This window comes from Schistocerca cancellata, chromosome 1, assembly GCF_023864275.1.
Source record: "Schistocerca cancellata isolate TAMUIC-IGC-003103 chromosome 1, iqSchCanc2.1, whole genome shotgun sequence".
Lineage (NCBI taxonomy): Eukaryota > Metazoa > Arthropoda > Insecta > Orthoptera > Acrididae > Schistocerca > Schistocerca cancellata.
In genome coordinates, this window is record NC_064626.1 from 799,480,725 (window position 1) to 799,505,345 (window position 24,621).

Here is a 24,621-nt window from a genome sequence, read left to right on the forward strand (position 1 = left end):
TCCTTCTCCACTGATGAATTTCTCAGTACAACCTACTGATTCTGTGTGTGTGTGTGTGTGTGTGTGTGTGTGTGTGTGTGTGTGTGTGTGTGTGTGTGTGTGTGTGTGTGTGTGTGTGTATTAATAAAATAAATTTTTTTTTAATTTTTAAAATCAGTGTATTAATGTGGTCTTAGTAAATGAGTGCTGTAAAATGATCCTTTCATATCGTGTTCATTTAAATATATATATATAGCGATCATTCCACTTGGGGTCTGTGGAATGTACATTAGCTTATTTGTTTTAGTTGTAAATATTTGTCATGTATTATTGTTTTTCTGACATGTTCTACATCCTGGAGGACCTCCTCACTAACGATCAAATGGAATGAAAGTAAATCTAATCTAAACATTTCAAACAGGACATCCAGCAGGCACCTATTCAAGACAGCTGGGATATTGGCACTCGCAGATCAGTACATATACTCGTTGATGGTTTATGAAAGAACAAAAATATCTTTGCTTAACTAATGGTGATTTTCACAATCATAACACAAACCAGAGGCAAAGCCATCACAAAGACTCAGCTATTTTCAATATGGAGTTATCCAGCCTCAAATACGTATTCACAATAATCTCCCACTGAATATAAAAAAGGACATTGACAACAGTCATGTATTCAAGATGAAATGAATAGATTAGATTAGATTAGATTAGATTTACTTTCATTCCAATTGATCCGTAGTGAGGAGGTCCTCCAGGATGTAGAACATGTCAGAAAAACAACCCATGACAAATATTTACAACAAAAACAAACAAGCTAATGTACCATTCCACAGGTCCCAAGTGGAATGATTGTCATTTTTAATGAACACTATATGAAGAGTCATTTTACAAATCCTAATGCACTGAATTTAAAATCAAAAAGTTTTATTTATTTATTTGTAAGGTAATAAACGTGTAATACAACTACTATAATACTTATTTACAATGAACATATTACTGCACTGAAATGGTGCAGAAGTTAGATTGTATTTACACACACACAAACACACACACACACACACACACATTTACAATGAACACATTACTGCACTGAAATTGTGCAGAAGTTATAATATCACACACACAAATCAGTTAGCTCTACTGAGAAATTCATCAATGGAGGGAAGGAGGTGGCCACCAATAAATCCTTTAGGCTTCTCTTAAACTGAATTTAATTGGTTGTTAACCTTTTTATGGCTGCTGGCAAGTTATTGAAAATGTGTGTTCCTGAATAATGCACACCTTGTTGTGCAAGACTAAGTGACTTCAAATCCTTGTGAAGATTATTCTTATTTCTAGTATTGATTCCATGAATTGAGCTGTTGGTTTGAAAAAGTGATATATTTTAATGACAAATTTCATTAAGGAATAAATATATTGGGAAGCAGTAGTTAGTATCCCTAGTTCCCTAAACAGGCTTCTGCAGGACGTTCTTGAGTTCACACCACATATAACTCTTACTGCACGTTCTTGTGCATGGAAAACTTTAGTTTGGCTTGATGAATTACCCCAAAAAATAATCCCATATGACTTTATGGAATGAAAGTAAGCATAGCATGCCAGCATTTTCATTTTTATATCCCCTATGTCTGACACAATTTGTTAAGACGCTTCAGCAATTCTGTGGTGCGCTCCTCCCAGTTGAGTTTATTATCAAGCTGTAATCCCAAGAATTTAACACTGCCCGCTTTTTATATCTGCGTGTCATCATATGTTAGGCATATACTCGTGGGACACCCCTTACAAGTTCTGAACTGCATGTAGTGTGTTTTTTCAAAGTTCAATGTCAGAGAATTGGCTAGGAACCAGTGATTAATGTCCACAAATATTTTATTAGCTGATCTTTCTAAGACTAGACTTGATTTGCTATTTTTTGCAATGTTTGTATCATTGGCAAACAAAACGAACTTGTCATCTGGTAATGTTACTGATAAAAGGTCATTGATATACACAAGAAAAAGTAAGGGCCCCAAAATGGAACCTTATGGGACCCCACATGTAATTAGTTCCCAGTTGGATGATGCCTGATAGCTTGATACATGTCTCTTTCCTAATAACACCCTTTGTTTCCTGCCAGAGATATAAGATTTGAACCATTTTGCAGCATTTCCTGTTACACTGTAATATTCTAATTTCCTTAAAAGGATATTGTGATTTACACAGTCAAATGCCTTTGACAGATCACAAAATATACCAGATGCCTGCAATTTTTTGTCTAATGAATTAAGCACATTTTCACTTTAAGTGTAGATAGCCTTCTCAATATCAGAACCCTTTAGAAATCCAAAGTGTGACTTTGACAGTACGTTATTTGAGATAAGATGGTTATAAAGCCGATTGTACATTATTTTTTATAAAATTTTTGAGAATGCTGGCAACAGTGAAATTGGACGGAAATTTGATGCTATTTCTTTATCTCCCTTCTTAAACAGCATATTCAGCATATTTCAACCATTCAGGAAATATTCCACTGATAAATGACTGGTTACACAGATATCTTAATATGTTACTTAGCTCAGAATCACATTCTTTAATTAACTTTGTAGATATTTCATCATACCCACTAGTATTTCTGTTGGGATAGTGAGGGTCAAATTCATATTAAGGAAGTTACTTGAAATGTCTGGTCTGAGGTATTCCATAGCAGCATCTACCGAACCTGACAACCCCATCTTTTCAGTAACAGTTATAACATGTTTGTTAAAAAGTTGTGCAACACTATAAACATCTGTGACCAATGTATTATTTACTCTTAATGCTATTTGTTCCTCTTCATGTCTGGTTCTACCAGTCTCCTCCTTGACTATATCCTATATTGTCTTTATTTTATAATCTGATATGACTATCTTTTCCTTGTAGTATATTTGCTTTGATGTCTGTATTACAGTCTTTAATATTTTGCAGTCTTTCTTGTAATGTGCTGTAGCATCAACATTGGAACTGTTTCGGATTGACAGATACAGTTTTCTTTTTGTTTTACAAGATACCCCTATTCCTTGAGTAATCCATGACTTCAATTTCATCAGTAACATTACCAGATGACAAGTTCGTTTTGTTTGCCGACGATATAAACGTTGCAATAAATAGCAAATCAAATTTTTTGTTAAGAGATGTTATAGAATCAATCGTGTAAGCAAGCCTTGCTGAGTGTATTAAGCATTCTTTTAGAGCTCTCACTTGTCTTTAGTCTGTCAGTATCGGTAGATGAAGTATTTGGGAATCTTAGTGATCTCTGAAAGAGACTCCTATAGCTGCCAGATAAGTGAGAAATAGTACCATGCCCTCGACAGACTTTTAATTCACATTAATACAATAATAACAAGGAGATTACCAATTTTCATAATATTACTTAGCAGTAATTTTAAAGTGGAGAAAAGACTAATGGACTAATAAGATCTACAAAACAGTCAACGCTGAATGATCAGCAACTTCCATAAGATTTAGTGATCTGTGACTTTAAAGTAGTTCCTAAATTACATTATAAACTATCTTAAAAATAAAAACTAATGTTGATTGGCGGTGTTTCTCAAACACACGTTCTCTCACAATAAGTACTGCCCATTCACAATATGTATTGCATCACTGATTCAGGGCATTTTTCCAGACAAATTAAAATATGTATTTGCTAAAGCCTTTGGAACATATGAAGAGATGTGAACAATGACCGACGCGTTTCATTGTTGACACCCTTTTCTAAATCCTTTGAGAAAGTAATATCCGACCTGTGTAGTAATAAAAATAATATTGAATGTAAATCATATTTTAGAATTTAAAAAAGGCGACGGGTAATGTTATTTATATATTCACTAACCAATTTCAAACGCTTTACCGTTAGTAAAAGTCGGTAAACTTTATGGTTGTAGGAAATGACAACCAAAGATTACTTGCTGTCAGCAATATCTTTGTATTTCCCCGAATAGCGCTGTCAATTGCAGTGTTTATTTTGGAGGTGGTATAGTCTACAGACGGTTTCACCGAAGTGGATTCAATGTTAAACAGTAGTGACACTTCGTCACGTTGTGAAGCCGCGACGGTGTCTTTGTGGTTTTAAGAGAAAGTTTGAGGACATAAAAGTTTCCGCGTAACTTCCGTGACTTAAACATTGAACGGTTGGCTGAATAAGTCTAATAAGAACTGGGCTTTATACAGATTCCTATACTCTGTTAATTCGCAAAAGATTTTCTGCCACTTCGTATCCTTGACATGCACGACTGCGGCAGATCAAGAGCGGAGACCGAAAATTTGTTTTTACCAGTAATTCACGAAAAACGCGAGTTTCAACAAACTGCTAAGAATAATGAAATTATCCATTCACACAGCACAGTGCCAGAGAAGTTACTGAGTATACACCAGGAATTAGCTAATAGGCTATCAGAATTACCATTCTCGGCACCAATCGAATACATTTATAATCCTGTGGACTACGCTTTTGATGTCCATGCTCAATTTGTAAATAAATTTTGCCACTCAGAAAAGCAAATTTTATTTCTTGGTATGAATCCTGGACCATGGGGTATGTCGCAAACTGGGGTGAGTCGTTCGTCACACCCCCTTTCCCCATCCTCCTCCTAATGGGAGAGATGACACTTTTCAAGTAGAGTCATTCCATGTCAGATCAACACACCTATTTTACCTCACCCTCTTAGATTTTGCTGAAAAATAACAAATTTCAATTTTTTATCTCAAACCATTCCTGAAATATGGCAATGTAAACTTTTCAAAAACCAGCCAGAAATGTGTGAATGGACTTTTTTAAAATTGTCCTAGGAGCTGCCCTAATTGAGCTAGAGAACTGCGAAAGGTGTCATTTTGCACGCTCTTTCCAGGGATATACAGCAAAACATAGCTTCTAATTAATAACCTTTTTCAAAATACTAATTAATATTTTGATTTAATTTTAATTTTTTTTACAATAGTACATAATTGAAAAGTTTCAAAATATTTCCGTAACTACTTCATACTATTGTAAATCACATGGCAAAATATAAATCTGGGATGATGATGGGTTCATTGTTAAAAAAAATTCTTCCAGACTCTTGTTTTTCACTAATGGCCCTAGTTTGACCAAATTGACCTTTAAAAAAACAGGAATTTCTTTAAAATATACTGAAAGGTAAGTAAAAAGAGTATTATAAATATCAAAACATCACCTTATTAAACCAAAACTAATCGGCATATTTTATAATTAAGTTGATTGCTTATTTTAATTTCATACAACTTCACTAACAGTATATTAACCGATATAACAAAAACAAGAAATTGAGCATTTAACTACAAACTGAAATAAAGTATGAATAAGTACAAGTATTTACATAATAGTTCTGGTCCATGATGTTTGAAATGGAACTATTAAACAAATTAAATACGTAATGCTTGATTTTGAGTAACAGGTATCTGTACATAGCTAAATTTAACACAATAGGTACTAACAATAATTTTGAAACAACTTTCTATAAAATATACATTAACACTAACCTGAGACAAAAATTAAGTTTTGAGTTGAAAGCAGTTTCCCAATAAATTGTCTTGGAACTTCACATATTACATTTTAATATAGCTGACGGGGTTTGGTTTACATCACTTTAATTAAGAATGTATGTTCTCCCTGTCGGAGTAAATGGATTCCCTTTTGTGAGAAGATCCACAACTGACACCCACAAGACATCCGCATGTGCAGGATAAGAGAATGACTTAGCTGGTCCACATGGATGAAGAAAAGTTATTTTCACTTCATCAAGTTCTTCGTTTTTTTCTAAAATGTACCCAAGCCACCAGTTTCTGCCATATACAGTGGTGACATAGCCTGATACATCTTGTAACTTCAGTTTGTCTGGTGATGTAGTTACTTCCCTCTCCCAACTCTGCATATCACCTGAGAAGTTTTTGACTATTAATTTTGATGTAGTGTTGGGAATGAAAGCGTGAAATTGCTGTGTTCCTTTGATTGTCAATGCCTCTTCAAGTCAGCTTTTTAAGAATATTTCTGAAACAGTGTAGTCTTCTTGAGTGGAATATGCAGAATCAACATTTGTGATATTATCTACTGCCCACTCAAATAGATCTCGTGCAGTTTGGATCTGATTTTGGTATGGCCTTTGCAAACTTGCACGAGCTGCCAGTCTCTTTACTGAACCCCCTACTCCATCACAAGGTCCTTTCCCATGTGCTGTGGCTGAAAAGTGCCACTCAGCTTTTACGTTGAAGTCTTCCTCATGAAGGCAAAGGTTCAGGAAGTTTTTCTTATTTTTATACTGAGCAGCAGAACTGTCAGAAAAATAGTATATCTTTTTTGGAATCTTTTAAAATGTATTTGTTAGATATGAAATTAGCTTCTTTTGAAAGGTGTAAACTGCAGTTGTATTGTGCTCCAGGCAATCAGAAACAATGACAAAGCTCATATGCTCAATTTTGTCTTCCTGTTTGTAATATATAACAAAAGTCTGAATGGTAATCTGTTGTCTTGTCCAGTGGAAACTCTGAGCTTCATCCTGTAGAACTATACTATAATTGTCTGAAAAATCACATATGACAACAAATTAAGATTCCATAAGGTTTTCTCATGTGGAGTTAAGGAATGTTCGTTGTTGCTTGCCAATGAAGTCATGCTGAATCAAGGTCGACATCTTACTACAAAATAAATCTATGAATTCTTCAGAAGTTTTCTGAACAATTTCCAGAGTACATTGGTCAACTGACATCCACTGTCGGAACTGAACTTGTTCAATTAAGTTTTCATGAAAAGAGCCTTTTAAAATTTTATTTTAATAAAATTCCTGGGCAGTATTCAGTTTCCCCATGTTGCAATCAACTGATAACAGGTTGCAAAGCATTTTTGCAAGGCACTGCTTATAATTGTTTCAGCTGCTGTTTGTTACTGTATTTAGTTTGGCGTTTTATATCATTAATTTATGTTTTGGTGAGTTGTGGACACGCAGACAGTGTGTGTGCCACTCCGGCCAGCTAATACACAATGTTTTGGTCTCAACTCAGCAAATTTAGAGAAACCTATTTTTATGTTAGGAAACTTGGCTTTAAATTGTTGTAAGCTTCTTTAAGGTTACACAAAATAAGTCTTTTTGATATTTTTGTTTTATTTCCACTTGTTTCTGTAATTGTCACACAATCTTTAATATCTGGCATTGCCTTGCTAACTTCATCATTTTCATAAAATGAATGTACAGTTTTGACAGTTTCTGTTGGTTAACACTTGATTGGTTTTGGGTTTGGACCTTCCATGAATCCTTTCTCTTTCAAAATTTTTTTGGACTGCTGAACAATGTAATTAGGAGCATTAAATTCCCTTATTATTTTCCTGACACTCCACTTTTCAGGTAAACTTGTAAGAATCATTAGTTTTTTTGCTCTACTTATAGAATTTTTAAAGTTTCTTTTAAGATTTTCAAGAACGGATTCATCAGTATCAGTATCTGATGAAGTAGTTTCAGGAGCAACAAGAAGTTTGTGTCATTGATGAGATTTTCTTCACTTTTGATTTGGCGTAATGCCTAGATGTTAGTTTTCTCTTGTCAATTGAGGACTCCTCGTTCTTGAAGTGAAGTGTTGTGTTAAATGTTTTAACAGCTACTGGAAGTTGGAGTGAAGTCAGGGTCTTGGTCTCGGATGATTATCTCTGATCCAGGAGATTCTTCTTCAACACTTTCATCACTGATGGGGTCTGGTGTATTTTTCAATTTGGTTACATCTTTCCTACATTTATCACAAATCTTGGTATTTGAGGAAATAATTTGGGCATCCATGTTGTGACATTTCTCAGTTTTTTTCTGTCTCTAATAAAACGATTTGACTTCTTCAATGGATTACAACACTGCACTCTTACAGCACTGCACTTTTTACTTGGTTCCATATTTACCACAAAAACCACTTATAAACTGTCCTTCAATGTATAGATTTACTTGAAAATGAGCTATTAAATATAATATACAGACTGGTCAACACAGAGGTAACAATTGATTTGCACTAAAACCACAGCGCACAATAATGCTGTAGGCACACAAAGCCTTAGAAGGTAACAATGCAGACTACATCATCTCAACAATGGCTCCAGTCTCTGAATTATAGTACAGACATCAAGCCCTATGTATACGGTCCTCTACTGACGTACTACCTTATAGGTCAGTTTGGTCAAACTCGGGCCCTTAGTGAAAAACAAGAGTCCGGAATAATTTTTTTTTATCAATGAACCCATCATCATCCCACATTTATATTTTGCCATGTGATTTACAACAGTATGAAGTAGTTATGGCAATATTTTGAAAATTTTCAATTATGTACTTTTTGTAAAAAAAATTAAATCAAAATATTAATTACCATTTTGAAAAAGCTTATTAATTAGAAGCTATGTTTTTTTGTCTGTCACTGGAAAGAGCATGAAAAATGCTGCAAAATGGCACCTTTCCCAGTTCTCTAGCTCAATTAGGGCAGCTCGTAGGGCAATTTAAAAAAAAATGTCCGTTCACACGTTTTTGGCCAGTTTTTGAAAAGTTTACATGACCATATTTCAGGAATGGTTTGAGGTAAAAAATTGAAATTTGGTATTTTTCTTAGTTTCAGTGCCCGTATACCAACTTCCAGCAAAATCTAAGAGGGTGAGGTAAAATTTTTATTTAAAGTGTTTTGATTTGACATGGAATGACTCAGTACTGAAGACGTTCTATTTATAAAGCGTTACATTGAACATTAAGATTAGTTCATTTCGTTTAACTTTTCAGGTACCATTTGGTGAAGTGACTATAGTGAGAGACTGGTTAGGTATTAGTGGGGAAGTTAGAAGCCCGTCTAAACAATGCCCTAAAAGACCTGTGCTGGGTTTCAGCTGTAAGAGAAGAGAAATTAGTGGTTGGAAGTTCTGGAACTTCTTCAAAGGCATATGTTTGAATCCATTCAGGTTCTTCAGACATGCTTTTGTTTATAATTACTGTCCATTGGCATTTATGACAGCAACAGGAAAGAATGTAACACCAGCAGAAATGAAGGTTTGTTCTACCATTTCTATCTTCAACAAAGCAAGTGTTTATCTAAAAATTAAATTATTTCATAGATAATTGAAACTGACAAATGTTTAATGTTTGTTATAGAGTGAGACCTCGTAGATTAGTAGAGCTCTTTGAAAAGTACATGTTCTTCCATTTACAAGCAGATGCAGACAGCCATTCTGCAAAGTTGTAGATAAACTAGTCTAAAGAAGATTAAATTCCTACTGGTATTGTTTATATAAAGCTGTCATCAATCCAAAGTATGGTTTAAATGCTACAGTGTTTTACTCAGCTTGGTCCTATTACAAATGGCATTCCACTGCTTTCTTTCGTACTGACTGAGGTGGCACACTGCTTACTGCAGTGGACTCATATTTGGGAGGATGACAGTTCAAATCCACCTCTGGCCATTAAGCTTTAGGTTTACAGTGATTTCCCTAAATTGCTCCAGGAGGTAAATGTTGGAATGGTTCTTTCAAAGGTCACAGCTGATTTCCTTCACCATCCTTGACACAATCCAAGCTTGTGCTCAGTCTCTAATGGCCCTGATGTCAATGGAACATTAAAAGTCAATCTTCCTTTGCTTTTTTTCAGTCTTTGAATTTCCTGGGGAGTACTGGAGTCCCTGCAACACAGTGTCAGAATGGTCCCTTTCTGGCATTTAGTAAGGGCTGTATGAGGAAACATCAGGGGAAATAGGAAATATTTGAGTTGGGGGGGGGGGGGGGGTTACTAAAGCCAAAGTACTCCTCTCGTGTTTAGCAAGGTTAAGCATGTAACTTAGCTGAATCACAATCGCTTCTATGAATGCAGAATAACTCTATGACGAATAAAATGTCTCTACTCCACATTTCAGCAGAAGGCAAAGGCTCACTCTGAGGTGCACGTACTTGAAAATTATGAACAGAATCATCAAAAGATACTTAGATGAGAACAGTGTTCACATTATAATGAAATCATATTAGCATTATGTTAAACATTTAGGAGTACTGCCATTGCTACAAATGAAACTTTGAAGTTCTCTGCTTCTACTTTTATTCTGCTATATCCTATAATATCAAATTTCAGGACAGCTCTGTGTGTTTCCAAAATGTATTCTGTACTAAATAATGAGTCATCACAAAGATTTATTGTGTCAATTCATGAAAGTGACATAAGATGCATTTCAGGTGTAGGATTCTAATACTGTCTACATATATTGTGTCAATTCATGAAAGTGACATAAGATGCATTTCAGGTGTAGGATTCTAATACTGTCTACATAACAAATCTACCTGCACATTTGTAGTTAACAGCATTTCCTTGTTCAAAAGAAGTTGTAGTCTTAGCTCATTGAACACAGGGCAGTAATGTAATAAAATGTGCGTGTGGCTAGGGCCTCCAGTTGGGTAGACAAGTCACCTCAGTACATCAAATCTCAAACACTGAGTACTATATAATAGCAAATGGTCGAAACTGATGTGTGAAACTCTTGTACAAATTACGAAGATTTATCAAGAAGAACATTCTGATAATTTACATGATTGTGACGAAGAATATCAGCCACCTACAACCACAGCAGATGAGCAATTAAATACTCCAGTGACTGCTCATGGTTTGTCTCCCATGAAGACACACAAAGTTGGGAAAAGAGACAGGCCCAGCTATGGTAGAAGAAAACTACAAGAAGCTCAAATGGAATTAAAACACAAAATAGCTGACACACTAATGGTGGAAGAGGAAGAACTATCTGCTCCGAAGGAACAGAAATCATGCCAGAAATGCTCTAATTTGGACAAAATTGTGCATGATTTAAAAGAAAAATGTGCCGTATCCACACACCAGAGAAAAGTAGCTATTCTTACCCTTGCACCTTCCAGCTGGTCTATTGACTACACTGCAAAGGAATTCAATGTTTCTACATATATGGTAAAGCAAGCTAGGAAAATAAAAGCAACCCAAGGAGTTCTTCCACAACTTCAGCAGGCTCAGGGTAAGCAATTGAGTTCAGAAATAAAGGTGGTAGTGTCAGAGTTTTATGAAAATAATGACTACAGCCCAATAATGCCTGGAAAAAAAGACTATGTAATGGTGAAAGTGGGAAATGTATGTGTACAGATGCAAAAACGACCATTGCTATGAAACATATCAGAACTATATGTAGAAATCAAGGAAAAGTATCTGAATACCAAAGTAGGTTTATCGTTTTTTGTTTCAATCTTCGGCCAAAATGGGTTGTGCCTGTAAGTGCAAGGGGCACACACAATGTTTGTGTATGTGAGACCCATCAAAATCCTAAGCTGATGTTTGCTGCTATAAAGGATTCTGGTCAGGATTACAAAGGTGCAATGAAGCTGCTAGTGTGTGACATCATTTCCTACCAGTGCATGATACACAGGTGTGAAAAGTGTCCTGGTAAGGCAAATCTTGCAAAACACATGAACTGTATGGTGAACTCCTTATGGATGACGAGGAACTTGTTTCTCATAAACAATGGACACCCATGGATCACACAAGTCTTGAAACGAAGCAAAGTACAGTGGAAGATTTTGATGAAATGTGTTGTCAAAAAACAGACAAACTGACCACACACAGCTTCACAGCAACAGCACAATCGACTTATCTCCAGTTTTGTAAGGATAATTTGAAACAAGATGAAATGGCATATGTGAAAAACAAGCTGCCTCACATACATTTTGCGAAATACTTCAGTGATGGGGCAGCTAGTCAGCACAAAAACTGTAAAAATCTCAAAAATTTATGCATGCATTACCATGATTTTCAGATTCACGCATAATGGAATTTTTTCACAGCAAGTCATGGAAAAATGTATGTGATGGTATTGGTACTACCCTGAAGCGCATTACATCATGAGCTAGTCTGCAGCACCCTGCAGAAGGTCACATTCTAACACCTCTTCAATTATTTACCTGGGTACAGAAAAATATCTCTGGCATAAAATCATTCTATGTTTCGAAAGATGAGGTGAAATCAGTCGAAAAACAGACTAGAACACGTTAAAACTGTTGCAGGCACAAGGAGCCATCATCACTTCTCTCCAGTGGACTCTGACAATGTGCAGATGAGCAGACTGTCCAGTTATAACTATAGGTTCATGCACAACATCTGTCTTCACAGTGTGTCTGATTCAGGATTCAGAAGCAAAAGCAGCAACATACAGCCAGGTTGCTATGTTATTGCTGTTTATGATGACAAATGGTACTTAGGATGTGTTGCAGAGTGCTGTGAAGCAGAAGGTGATGTATTTGTGAACTTCATGGCACCAGCAGGACCAGCAAGATGATTTCATTGGCCACGTTTGGCAGACAGGTGTTGGATTCCTTTTGAACATATTCTTATGACAGTTCCAGTTCCTACCACAGTGTCAGGAAGACAGTACAATTTGCCACTCAATGTACAGAGTGCAGTAGCTTAAGTGTGGGAGAACTTCTGTTCGAAGCACAATCGACTGGTTTTTAGCAGTTAAGGTGCAGTAAACATTAATGATAGGTTGTGTTAGTCTGTCTATATGTTGTTGCTTAGCGATTAAACAGTTGTGGGAGAGGATAAGAAGAGGCAGAACAGTTTACGATATGTTTTTACAAAATTGTGTTGTGGAACAATGGCCACATCACCAAATACATCTTTCAACTTTGATTTTACACAAATGTCTTGCAATAACATGCTCCCTCAGGGAGTCACTCCTAGTGATACGTGGCTGGCGACCACGGGCCCCGAGCTGAGTCCTGGCATTGCTTCCACTTACTTATGCCAGGCTCCTCACTTTTATCTTTCCTATCTGGCCACCCTCGGCCAGCTCTTGTTCTTTTCCGACCCTGACGCTATTAGGTTTCGAGGGCTAGGGGTCTTTCGTTTTCCAACCTATACTTCTCATGCAGCGTCTGACCCGGAGCGGGCGGCTGCAAAAGGCGTCTGTATCCCATGTTAGGGGGGGGCCTCCAGAACTGTGGAAGGCAACAGAATACCACCACAGATTATCTTCCCTGCTTAATGCAGTCTCCATTTTATGCACAAAAAATGGCTTCCTCTCATGTTAAATCAGTGTCCGGAGGTAAAATAGTCCCCCATTGGGATCTCCGGGGGGGGGGACAACTTGAAAGGAGGCAAAAAATCAAAATGTGAATTGGTACCTGGAATGTCAGAACTCTGCTACAAGCAGGAAAACTAGAAAACCTTAAAAGAGAGATGGAAAAGAATCATATGGACCTCGTAGAAGTTGCTGAGGTAAGATGGAATGGACATGGAGAGTTGCTGTCAGATGAATATGTATTCTACTACTCAGGAGGAGAAGTAAAAGGAATTAATGGAGTAGGAATGATTATGACAAAGGAATTGGCTAAATGTGTGGAATATGTAGACTATGCAAATGACTGGGTTATTGATGTAAGGCTGAAAGGAGCACAAAAAGATTTACTGATTGTCCAGGTGTATATGCCAACTTCAGAACATGATGACCAAATTGTAGAGGAAACATACAATGTAATAGAGAGAATAATGGACGAAAATAAAAAATGCTGCAAAATAGTAATGGGAGACTGGAACGCCATTGTGAGAGAAGGGAAAGAGGGAAACAAAGTAGGTAGTTATGGTCTTGGAAAAAAGAAATGACAGAGGTGAATGGTTAATTGACTTCTGCAGGGAAAGGCAGCTGATAGCGGCAAACACAAGGTTCAAGAACCACAAGAGGAGGCTCTACCCTTGGAAATCACCAGGGGATAAATACAGAAACCAAATTGATTTTATACTGGTAGAAGAAAGTTACAGGAATGGAATCAAGAAGGTGCACACATTACCAGGTGCAGATATTAATAGTGACCACAACTTACTTATGGCAGAAATAGAAATAAGAATGAAAAAACTGAAGAAGGCGACCGTATTGAAGAAGTGGGATTTAGAGAAGATAAGATCCAACAAAGAACAGATTACAGAAATGCTGTCTCGGGAGTTTCTAAACACATTACGAGACAAAGAAGCACTTGATAATGCCAACGAGTACTGGAATATGCTGAAAGAAGGAATCATTAAAGCAGGACAGCAAAATATAGGATATGTAAAAGGGAAAAGGTCAAAAAAACCATGGGTCGCACAAGAAATGATTTCCAAGATGGAGGAGAGAAGAAAATTGAAAAACAAGAACACTGAAGATGCAAGAAAGATATACCGAAGGTTAAGTAACGAACTGCGAAGAGAAACAGAGCAGGCTAGGAAAAAATGGCTAAAAGAGGAATGTGATGAAATTGAAGAACTGGACAGGAAGGGAAGATAAGACTTACTATACAACAGAGTAAAGACTATGACATGGGAACAAAACAGAGCAGGAAGTGCTACTATGGAAATTTTGAGTAAAGACGAAGAGGTAGTGTACAAAGATCGTGACGATGTCCTCCAGAGATGGGAAGAATATATAAAAGAGCTATATGACACAAATAGCAAACCAGAAACTCTGGAACTTGAATCACACAACAGTGTAAGTGATAACGAGAAAGGACGGACCATCATAATGGAAGAAGTAAAGTCTGCCATAGCTGCAATGAAAAATGGCAAAGCGGTAAGTACAGATACAGTACCGGAAGAAATACTAAAATGCTTGAACCACGATGGAATAAGAGAAATATTGAGGTTATGTAATAAAATATGACATTGGTGAATGGCCTGAGGACTTTCTGACAACAGTAATGATTCCATTACCGAAAAAACAAAGAACCACGAAATGCAGCGAGCGCAGGACATTCAGCCTCATTTCACATGCAGCCAAAGTGATGTTAAGAATAATTAATAAAAGACTTGAAAAAGTAATGGAGGAGAATCTTGGCGAGGAGCAGTTTGGCTTTAGACGGAATACGGGCACCAGAGATGCAATAGGGCTCCTACGAATCTTGGGAGAAAGGTTTATTGAAAAAGGAAGAGATGTATATATGTGTTTCATCAATCTAGAAAAGGCATTTGACAGTGTGGTTTGGGACAAGCTGGCGACTATAATGAAGGAAAAGAGAGTGGAATGGAAAACCAGAAGACTTATAAACTCATTATATCTTAATCAAAAAGTTTCAGTTAAAGTGAGAGGAGAAAGTACAGACTGGATCAGACTAGGAAAAGGAGTAAGACAAGGATTCTGTTTATCACCTACTCTTTTCAACCTCTACTTGGAAAATATGATTGACTAATGCTCATTAGATGACAAAGGAGTAGAAATTGGAGGAAGAAGAGTAGGGTGTTTGAGATTTGCTGATGACATGGTCCTTCTAGCCACAGGGGAAAAAGAATTACAGGATTTGGTGGACACCATTGCAACTAACGGAAAAAAAAATATGGAATGAAAATTAATACAAATAAAACAAAAGTATTGGCACTAGGAGGAAATAAGAAAATAAAAATTATGCTGAATGGAGAAATACTAGAACAGGTGCAAAATTTTAAGTATCTTGGAAGCAGGATAGACACCGACTGGAAGTGCACCACAGAAATTAAAACAAGGATAGCAATGGTAAAAGAGGCGTTTTATACGAAAAGGAGAATCTTCTGCAGCGGTCTGGACAGAGAATTCAGAAAGAGACTCATAAAATGTCTTGTATGGAGTGTTCTTCTATATGGCGCTGAAACATGGGCTATGAGGAAAAAAGACAGAGAAAGGCTGGAGGCTTTTGAGATCTGGACATGGTGAAAGATGGAAAGAATAAGTTGGATGTACAGAGTAGAAAATGAAGAGGTACTGAGAAGAGTGGGAGAGAAAAGACAGTTACTAGATGTAATAAAGAGAAGAAAAAGAAATTGGATTGGGCATATATTAAGAAAGAATGACGGAATGATAAAAACAATTTTAGAAGGTTACGTAGAAGGGAAAAGGAAGCGAGGAAGGAAGAGATTCCAGATACTGGATGACATGATGGACGGTACAACATACAGCAGCCTTAAGAAGGAAGCAATTGATCGCAGAAAATGGAGAGGCAAAGGAACTGCTAATATAGCAGATAACATGATGATGATGATGATGATGATGATCATGATCATGATCATGATGATTATGGTTACTTATACAGTGTGTGAAATTCGGCTTGGATACCAATTGTCCCTTTTGTGCTACCACACTTCAAAAATCCATGTTTTTCAAGTAATTTTTCAAATTTTTGTGTGCATGTAATTCAGCTTTTGTGACTGATGTGGGCATGATGAGTTCTGTGTGTGTTTAGGCCACATTAAGCTTACCACAAAAAAAGTTATACCCTTCTTGAGTGAATTATATTTGGCATAGAGGGCACCTACAATATGTGCCTTTTAATGTATTACATTTTTTTAAATCACAATTTGGATTTTTTTCTTTTCTTTTCAGAAATATGTTGTTGGTGTTTTGATTAATGGAGTGTGTTCTCTAAATGGATGGCAATGGGTTGTAAAAATTTCACTGGACTGGCTGGAATAGTTCCAAAGTTATTAAGACCTGAAGTTGGGTCTGAAGACAGATTGCCAGATGCAGGCTGCAATTTCCGGGTCACGCCACCTTCTTTCACAAGTCATAATTCTGGAACTAATTGGCAGGGGAAACTAATACTTTGTACACGAGTGTTCCACACATGGTAGAATTAATGTACCCAATTTCAGTCAAATCCGAGACTATGAGCTGGAGCCCCTGGTTGAACTGACATGGAATGACCAAAGGGACAGTCAACTGAAAACAAGACAGACAAAATAAAGGTGAGTAAACTGTTTGTTGTTTCAAAATTAATTGTCGTAACTGGTAATAGATGTATCCTACTGTGACACAGTCAATGCCTTTTGGAAAAATGTTTGCATTTGCCAATGTAATCATGATTTTATCCAGGTGTGCCCCTCTTTATCTGATGCAAATCAACGGTCACAAATGTCTCTGTTCTGGGCGCCATAAAATATGGAAACCACTTGGGAAGAGACAGGACTGTATGGAGAATGTGCAACGGCTTGCCAGCAAAACTTCTGCACCCTTATCAAAAGAGTCTTGACAACATGGAGGCCCACCCCCTGAGGCTGTGTAAGGGCTTCCCAGTGAACCATCTGCAGCATGGACAGGTCACATGTTGCCAAGGCTGTTCAGAGTACACTGCAGAGGTTTCACTGAGAAGACCTTACTCATCCTCCTTACAGTCCTGATCTCTCCCCATGAAGTTTCCATATTTTTGGAGACCAGAAGAAAGACATTCATGGCTGTTGAATTGCTTAGGATGAAGACATGCACTCCTGGATATAATTATGGTTGCGTAGGCAACTGCAAACATTTTTCCATAACAGCGTTCACTCTCTTGTCTCAAACTGGAATAAGTGTATTAACAGTTACGGTGATTACTTTTGAAGTATGATTCAGTTTACTTAATTTTTCCCATCTGTCTCATTTTCATTTGACTGCCCCTTATAAAAAAGGAGGGAAATGGTATATGTCGGGAGTACCGCTTACAATATGGTTATGTTCATTCCTCAATTTTTATAACATTCAAGAATCTGGGAAAGAGTTTTCTCTTGGGCTTCTAAACACGAATACAAGCTTCAAATAGAAACTCTTTCAACCCTTGTATAACAGAATTCGTAACTCAGTCTCCAATGTGATGGAAACAATGTCAAAAGACTGCAAGCCCTTGCCACACCTCAGTTTACTAGACTCATTCCAGTTTGTGGGATTCTGCAATACTGAACATGTATTTCTCTTAGTTCTTGTGGAACATCGTAGGATTTACTTTTAAAAAAGGCTATATAGACAGTGTGAACCACTGGTGAAGAGTAACGCAACTGGTTCAGAGAGAGTTTTCCAACACTCTCAAATTCAAATGTAATTTACCATGTACAGGGAAAGCAGAAAAATATCCATTAAGTCACAAAGCAGATCAAAGTATCTACTGAATGTTCATTATGATGGTCACTGAGGAGGATTGTGATGAAAAATAAGGGGACAGCAGCTCCAAAAGTCACTGCAGAAATGAATGTCACACTCACAAAACACACTGCGCAGGGAATGATGTGTAAGCTGGAATTCAAAAATCCGTCATCAGTTATGCAAAGGGCCTTAACAGAAAAACATGGTGCCAAAGTCCTAAAAAATAACTGTGCACATGTTCCTATGTGTGTATGAATAAGAGTGAATGTGTTATTATTTATGACAATAAAAACTGATCACTTATCTTCGCCTACCCCCTTGTTGTAATTAAAAAATAATAAATCATGTGAAACATTGATTCAAAGTTTAGCTGTTCCACTACCTTAGATTTCCTCATGGTACTTTGTAAAGTTTTACCCACAATACTCCCACCAGGGGGCTCACGGTTATTTCGTGAGTACGTGTGTGGCAAGCACGGGGCCCCGAGCTATTGCAGCCTTCTGTCTTTCCAGGGCTGCATTTCCCCTCCTTTCCTCTCCTAGCTCTTTCCCCTTCCCCTTTGCCCTCACCTCTCCCTCTCTTGGTGTCCTTGTTTATGTTTGCCCGACTATCCTCCTGGTTCTGTTGGTTTTGCAATTTGGTTTTGTTGCATAATCACATCATTCTTTTGGCATTCCCTGGTCCCCCTCTGGGGTTTGACCTCGATTACTAAATTTCTATTCTGTAGTGTGAGCCATTTGGGGAAGAGCACCTTACCTAGTGTCTTCGACGTGTGCCCTCCTAGTTCATTCCACCTTTTCTTTCACGCCGTTGTCTGATGCTAGGGTGCATAGCCAGCACAGTAGCCAGCCAGAGTGGTGGGGTCACTATTTACTCTTTTGGTTGAGTCCCCTGAACACACAGGGATCACACTTCTGATACCCGACCTGTGACCACCTCATGTAAGCCTAGGAGTGGTTGCTTGTCGTCCTGGTGCATCGGAACTCCTTGCTGTGGCTGGGTGGTGCCTATGAGGAGAGCCCCTGATTGGACTGGGTGGTATCAGAGCGGATGTTACACAAATGAAATGCATATGGGTCCAGAACTCTGGCCATTCTTCTGCAGCCGTCTCTATGTGTGGAACTGATGCTTTTAGTGCTGCTTCTCCTGCCCCTTCGGCCTGCCCTTCCATGGCTACCCCCTGGGAGGAGGGTCAGGCTCATCAGCTAAGGGTGAAACCTTTCCCCCACTATTTGGTTTTCACCAGGACTGATGGGGATACTTTCACCAGTACCAAACCTTTGTTTTTTGTGGAACACATTGAAGAAAAGTTTGGCGAAGTGAACTCTCTGAGCAAGATACGGTCGGGTTCATTGTTGATCAAAACTGCTTCAGCTGCCCAGTCTGCAGCCCTTCGTGCCTGTAACCATCTTGGCACAATTCCTGTGTCCATTACCCCCCACCAGTCTCTAAATATGGTTCAAGGTGTAATTTTTCACATGGACCTCATCCTTCAAACTGATGAGGAACTTCGGTACAATCTCGGACGGCGGGGTGTTCACTTTGTTCGGCGTGTTCAGAAGGGTCCGAAGGACAATCACATTGATACTGGTGCCTTTATCCTGGCCTTTGAAGGGGATACCCTCACTGAGAAAGTGATGATTATGGTTTATCGATGTGATGTGAAGCCGTACATCCCACCACCTATGCGGTGTTTTAAGTGCTTGGGTTTTGGACACGTCTTCCTGCTGTTCGCAGGCCCCTCTCTGTGGTGACTGTGGACATCCACTCCATGAGGGGAGTTCCTGTGTTCCCCCTCCTGTGTGTGTTAATTGTCATGGCAATCATTCTCCATGTTCACCAGATTGCCCAGTTTATAAGAAAGAAAGGAGGTACAGGAGTATAAGTCCCTTGATCATTTAACCTACACTGAGGCTCGTAAGAAGTATGCACGTCTTCACCCTGTGTCCGTGATGTCTAGTTATGCTTTAGTTACATCTTCACCCCTTCCTCCCCCTTCCTTACCCCAGTCCCGAACCCCTCTCCTGCACCCCCCCCCCCCTTCCCTGCGGCTCAAACACCCTCTCCTCCGGGCACCGCTCCCCCTCCCCAGCCGGAGAAGTGAGAAGTGTCCCACTTCTTCAGCGTCTGCCGGTCAAGGGCGCCCCTCCCGGGATACCCCATCCCGACCCCTTCCACGCCAAAGGTCTGCTGCCAAACGACGAGTGCGTGAACCACGGTCTGTGGGCCCCCAGGTCACCCAATCTCTTTCTGTTCCCGATCTTGCTGCAGCTGGCTCCTTTATGCCACACAGCTCTCCTTGATCTCAAACAGAAAGAAGAAGAAACATAAGTCCCGGGACAAGGAGCCTTGGTGTCACCAGAGGTCCCATCCCCGTCTTCGCAACCTGATCCTGACATATTGTTCAGGGATGTTGCCCCCGCCTTGTCGGTGATGGGTGGTGACCCGGCGGCATGACTGGCTTTAGCCTGTTCAACCCCCATTTGAATCATCATTCTGTGGTTATCCTATGGAATTGTAATGGATATTACTGTCACCTTCCGGAGTTGAAATCCCTTGTTTCGTCTTACTCTGCAGCTTGTGTGTTTCTACAAGAATCTCATTTTACTGATGATCACTCACCAAACCTCTGTGGGTTCCGTATTTTCTGTCGAAATCGGGTCAGCCCCCTGTGGGCCTCTGGTGGCGTTTGTACATTGGTCCATACGGACGTTGCTAACATGTGGATTCCTCTTCAAACTACATTGGAAGCGGTTGCTGTTAGGGTCCTCCTGGACTCTGAGGTCACGATTTGCAATCTTTATCTCCCTCCTGACAGGACTCTTACACTTGTTGCCTTAACTGCCCTTCTTCAGCAACTTCCTCCTCCCTTCCTCCTTCTCAGGGATTTTAATGCTCATCATCCCTTGTGGGGCAGTGCATTTCCATCTAGACGAGGTCTTCTCGTAGACCAGTTTCTTGCAGATCATGACCTCTGCCTTCTTAATGATGGCTCCTCTACTCATTTCAGTGGTGGTCATGGTACCTTTTCTGCCATTGATCTTTCTCTTTCCTCTACCTCCCTCCTCCCTTCATTACACTGGTTGCCACATGAAAACATTTGTGACAGTGACCATTTCCCATTGATTCTCTTGCTCCCTTCCCACTCCCCGATGGACAGGTTACCATGTTGGTTTTTCCAACGCACCGATATACACTGCACAGGCCATGTTTTCTCCCTCTGTGTCGGGTTGTATTGATGACATCCTACGTGACGTGTCTGACGCAATTGTTCGCATTGCTAGCCTTGCTGTACTGCACTCATCTGGACCATTTCATCGCCGGCAAGTCCCGTGGTGGAGTACGGCCATTGCTATTGCCATCCATGATCGCCATCGAGCTTTGCAACTCCTTAAGAGGCACCCATCCATTGCCAACCTTATTACCTTTAAACGCCTTCACGCTAAAGCCCATTACTTAATCAAACAGAGCAAATGGATGTGTTGGGAATGTTTTGTTTCTTCCCTTGGTTCTACTGTCCCTATATCAAGGGTGTGGGCTACACTTTGCTCTCTCCAAGGTTGCCATCGGCAGTCTACCCTCCCGGGCCTTCACCTCCTGAATGGCCTTTGCACGGAGCCATTGATTCTCGCGGAACATCTTGCGACCCATTTTGCAACAGCATCAGCCTCCTGTCCAGCTACTTTCCTTCACCAGAAACAGCGGGCTGAAGCTTCCGCCTTATGTTTTACCCCTTGCCAGTCAGAATCTTACAACGTACCTTTTACTGAATGAGAATTTCTTTCCACACTTTCTTCTTCTCATGATACGGCCCCTGGCCCAGACTCCATTCATAACCAACTGCTTCAACATCTCAGTGTTCCACAATGGCAACATATTTGGCTGTAGGGTGACTTCCCTTGTCAATGGAAGGATAGCATCATGGGTCCTGTCCTTAAGCCTGGTAAGAACCCCCTGTTTGTCAAAAGCTATCGGCCAATTAGTCTTACAAATATTGTTTGCAAGTTACTTGAAAGGATGGTAGCCCGTCGGCTCAATTGGGTCCTCGAATCTCGAGATATATTGTCCCCTTACCAGTGTGGCTTCTGAGAGGAACGCTCTCTGATTGATCATTTACTTTGCTTGGCATGCGCAGTTTGGCAGGCTTTTTCCCAGCACCGCCATTTGGTTGCAGTAGTTTTTGAGCTTCGCAAGGCCTATGCTACAGCTTGGCGCCATCACATCTTTCTTACACTTCATGAGTGGGGTCTTCGGGTCTCACTCCAGATTTTTATCCGCCAGTTCCTGTTCCATCGGTCATTCAGGGTTCGGGTTGGTACTGTTTTTAGTTCTCCATGGACCCAGAAGAGTGGCATCCCAATAGTTTCTCTTCAATGGCCTCTGCAGAGCGGCAGCTCCAGGGAGCTATACGGCCTGCCTCTGCATGGACCCTCTCACAGGGGTTTCAATTCTCTCCTTTAAAATCGCGGATGGTCCACCCCGATTTGGAGCTCTATCTTGATGGACAATGATTACCTTTGGTCCCACAGTTTCGTTTCCAGGGTCTTCTTTTTGACAACAAGCTCACTTGGCTGCCTCATACCGGACTTCTGAAGGTAGGATGTTTCCATAATCTCAATGTCCTTCGCTTCCTTGCCCAAACCTCTTGGGGTGCGGACTGCTCCATCCTTCTCTGCCTTTATCAGGGTTTAGTGCTGTCTCACTTAGACTATAGTTGTCAAGTTTATGGTTCGGCTGCTCCTTCTACACTGCACCTCCTGGATCTGGTCCACCATCATAGTGCCTTCCCTACTAGCCCTGTTGATAGTCTCCTGGTTGAAGCTGGGATCTCCCCCCCCCCCCCTTTCTGTTCGGCGTGCTGTCTGTTCCTCCCTCACTCATCCTTCCTATTCTATCCTGTTCCCACACCATGAACGTAACCCACCTGATTCCCGCCCTTGGGCGAGTTTACCGATTGGGCTCTGCCTTGCGTCTCTTCGCCGTGATTTTCAGCTTCCTTCTTTGTCCTGTCTCCCACGCTCCCTCCCCAATACCACCCCCCTCCCCCTCAGTTAGTTCCTCGGCCCCAAATTCAGATGGATCTCTGCCGAGGTGCAAAAGATTCCATTCCCCCAATGGTGTTCCGTTGTTTTTTCCGCCGAATTTTATGGGAGTTTCGGGATGCTGTTGTTTTTTACACCGATGACTCTAAATCTGCCGATCGTGTGGGATATGTCTTCACGTCCTCTGTTAGCACAGAAAATCATCTCCTGCCACCTACATGTGGGGTGTTTACTGAAGAATTGATGGCAATTTCCCAGGCCCTTACCTTTATTAAACAGTCCCAACACAACCACGTTTTGTTATGTACAGACTCAATGAGTGGCCTTCTGGTGTTTTTCCCGCCATCCCTTGGTCTCGGCCATCCATGACCATCTCGCTGATCTTCACCATGCTGCTTGTTCTGTTGACTTCCTTTGGGTCCCTGTCCATGTGGGTGTCCCAGGTAATGAGCTTGCTGATCGTTTGGCTGGGGGAGCAGTCACTTACCCCCCTTCTCTGTAACCCCTCCTTCAGCGGATTTACGGCTTCACATCAAATCCCACTTCGCACAATCATGGGCCAACTCTTGGGAGGCTACCTCCCTGTCTAATAAAGTTTGTGTGATTAAGGTGACACCAGTCCCGTGGTGTTTTTCCTTCCGCCTCTCCCGAAAGGCCTCAACCACCCTGTGTCATCTCCACATCAGCCATACCAGGCTGACCCATGGTTTTCTTTTGCACCACTCCACTTTGTGATTGTGGAGCCTTCCAGTCAGTAGCCCACATTTTGGTGGAATGCCCCCTTCTTTCGGCTCTGCATACTAAGTACAGACTTCCCCGCACTTTACCTTTAATGTTAGCTAACGATTCCCGGATGGTCGAACTGGTTCTGTTTCCTCCGTGAAAGTGGTTTTTATTCTCAGTTTTAAGGTTTTTAATCTCACTCTGGTGTTGGGGCAGGGCAGTGAGGGTTGAGGTGTCTCCCACTGTAAGCTGTGTTTGGAGATTCCCGACTCCCCTCCCTGGCCAAGATCCTCTTTTCTTTCTCTTTTACTCTGATTTTACCACTTTTTAGAATTGGTTAGTCTCCTTTTCCCATACGCACGTCTACATTCTAGCGGTTGAATGCTTTTAAATAGCAAGCAGTCTTGCCTCTACTGCTTCAGAGCTGGGATATGTCCTACCTCAAGCATAGTCTTGGGGTTGCTCTCTTGCTGACTTCCCTCATTCTGTTTTTACCATTGATGACACGACTGCACTTTTACGATTTTTAACCTTTTCCCTTTTATCATTCTGACTTTTCTGAGATGTCAAACTGTCTGATTGGACCACATTTGAAACAAGAGACTGATGACCTTGCTGTTTGGTACCTTCAACACCAATCAACCAACCAACTCATAATACTGTCAAGGATTATATGACAATTTTGGGTGATCGGATACATCCCATGGTACAATGTTGGTTCCTAGTGATGATGCTGTGTTCCAAGATGACAGGGCCACAGTTCACACAGCTTGCAGTGTCCAGCACTGGTTTTGTGAGCACAGGGATGACTTGTGGCATCTCCGCTGACTACCACAGTCACGAGATCTCTATATTATTGAGCCTTTGTGGTCTACTTTGGAGAGAGGGTTACACAATAGTTATCCACCTGCAGCGTCTTCACCTGATCTTACCACTGTTTTGCAGAAAGAGTGGTGTACGATTCCCTTGAAAACCATACAGGACCTGTATTTCTCCATTCCAAG

At 40.1% G+C, this 24,621-nt stretch overlaps 1 protein-coding gene across 4 annotated transcripts in view; it reads left to right on the plus strand.

The window, feature by feature from the left end:
- The first annotated feature begins 3,947 nt into the window (after positions 1-3,947).
- Positions 3,948-24,621, plus strand: part of LOC126187824 (single-strand selective monofunctional uracil DNA glycosylase) — a 48,472-nt gene continuing 27,798 nt past the window's right edge. For all 4 annotated transcript variants that reach the window (XR_007537795.1, XR_007537797.1, XM_049929123.1 and 1 more), the window contains exons 1-2: positions 3,948-4,553; positions 8,753-9,016. Coding sequence is in view for 2 of the 4 variants with exons in the window: in XM_049929123.1 (XP_049785080.1) it covers positions 4,227-4,553; positions 8,753-9,016 (591 nt within the window). In the remaining 2 variants the exon portion in view is untranslated. The remainder of the gene's footprint in view (positions 4,554-8,752; positions 9,017-24,621) is intronic.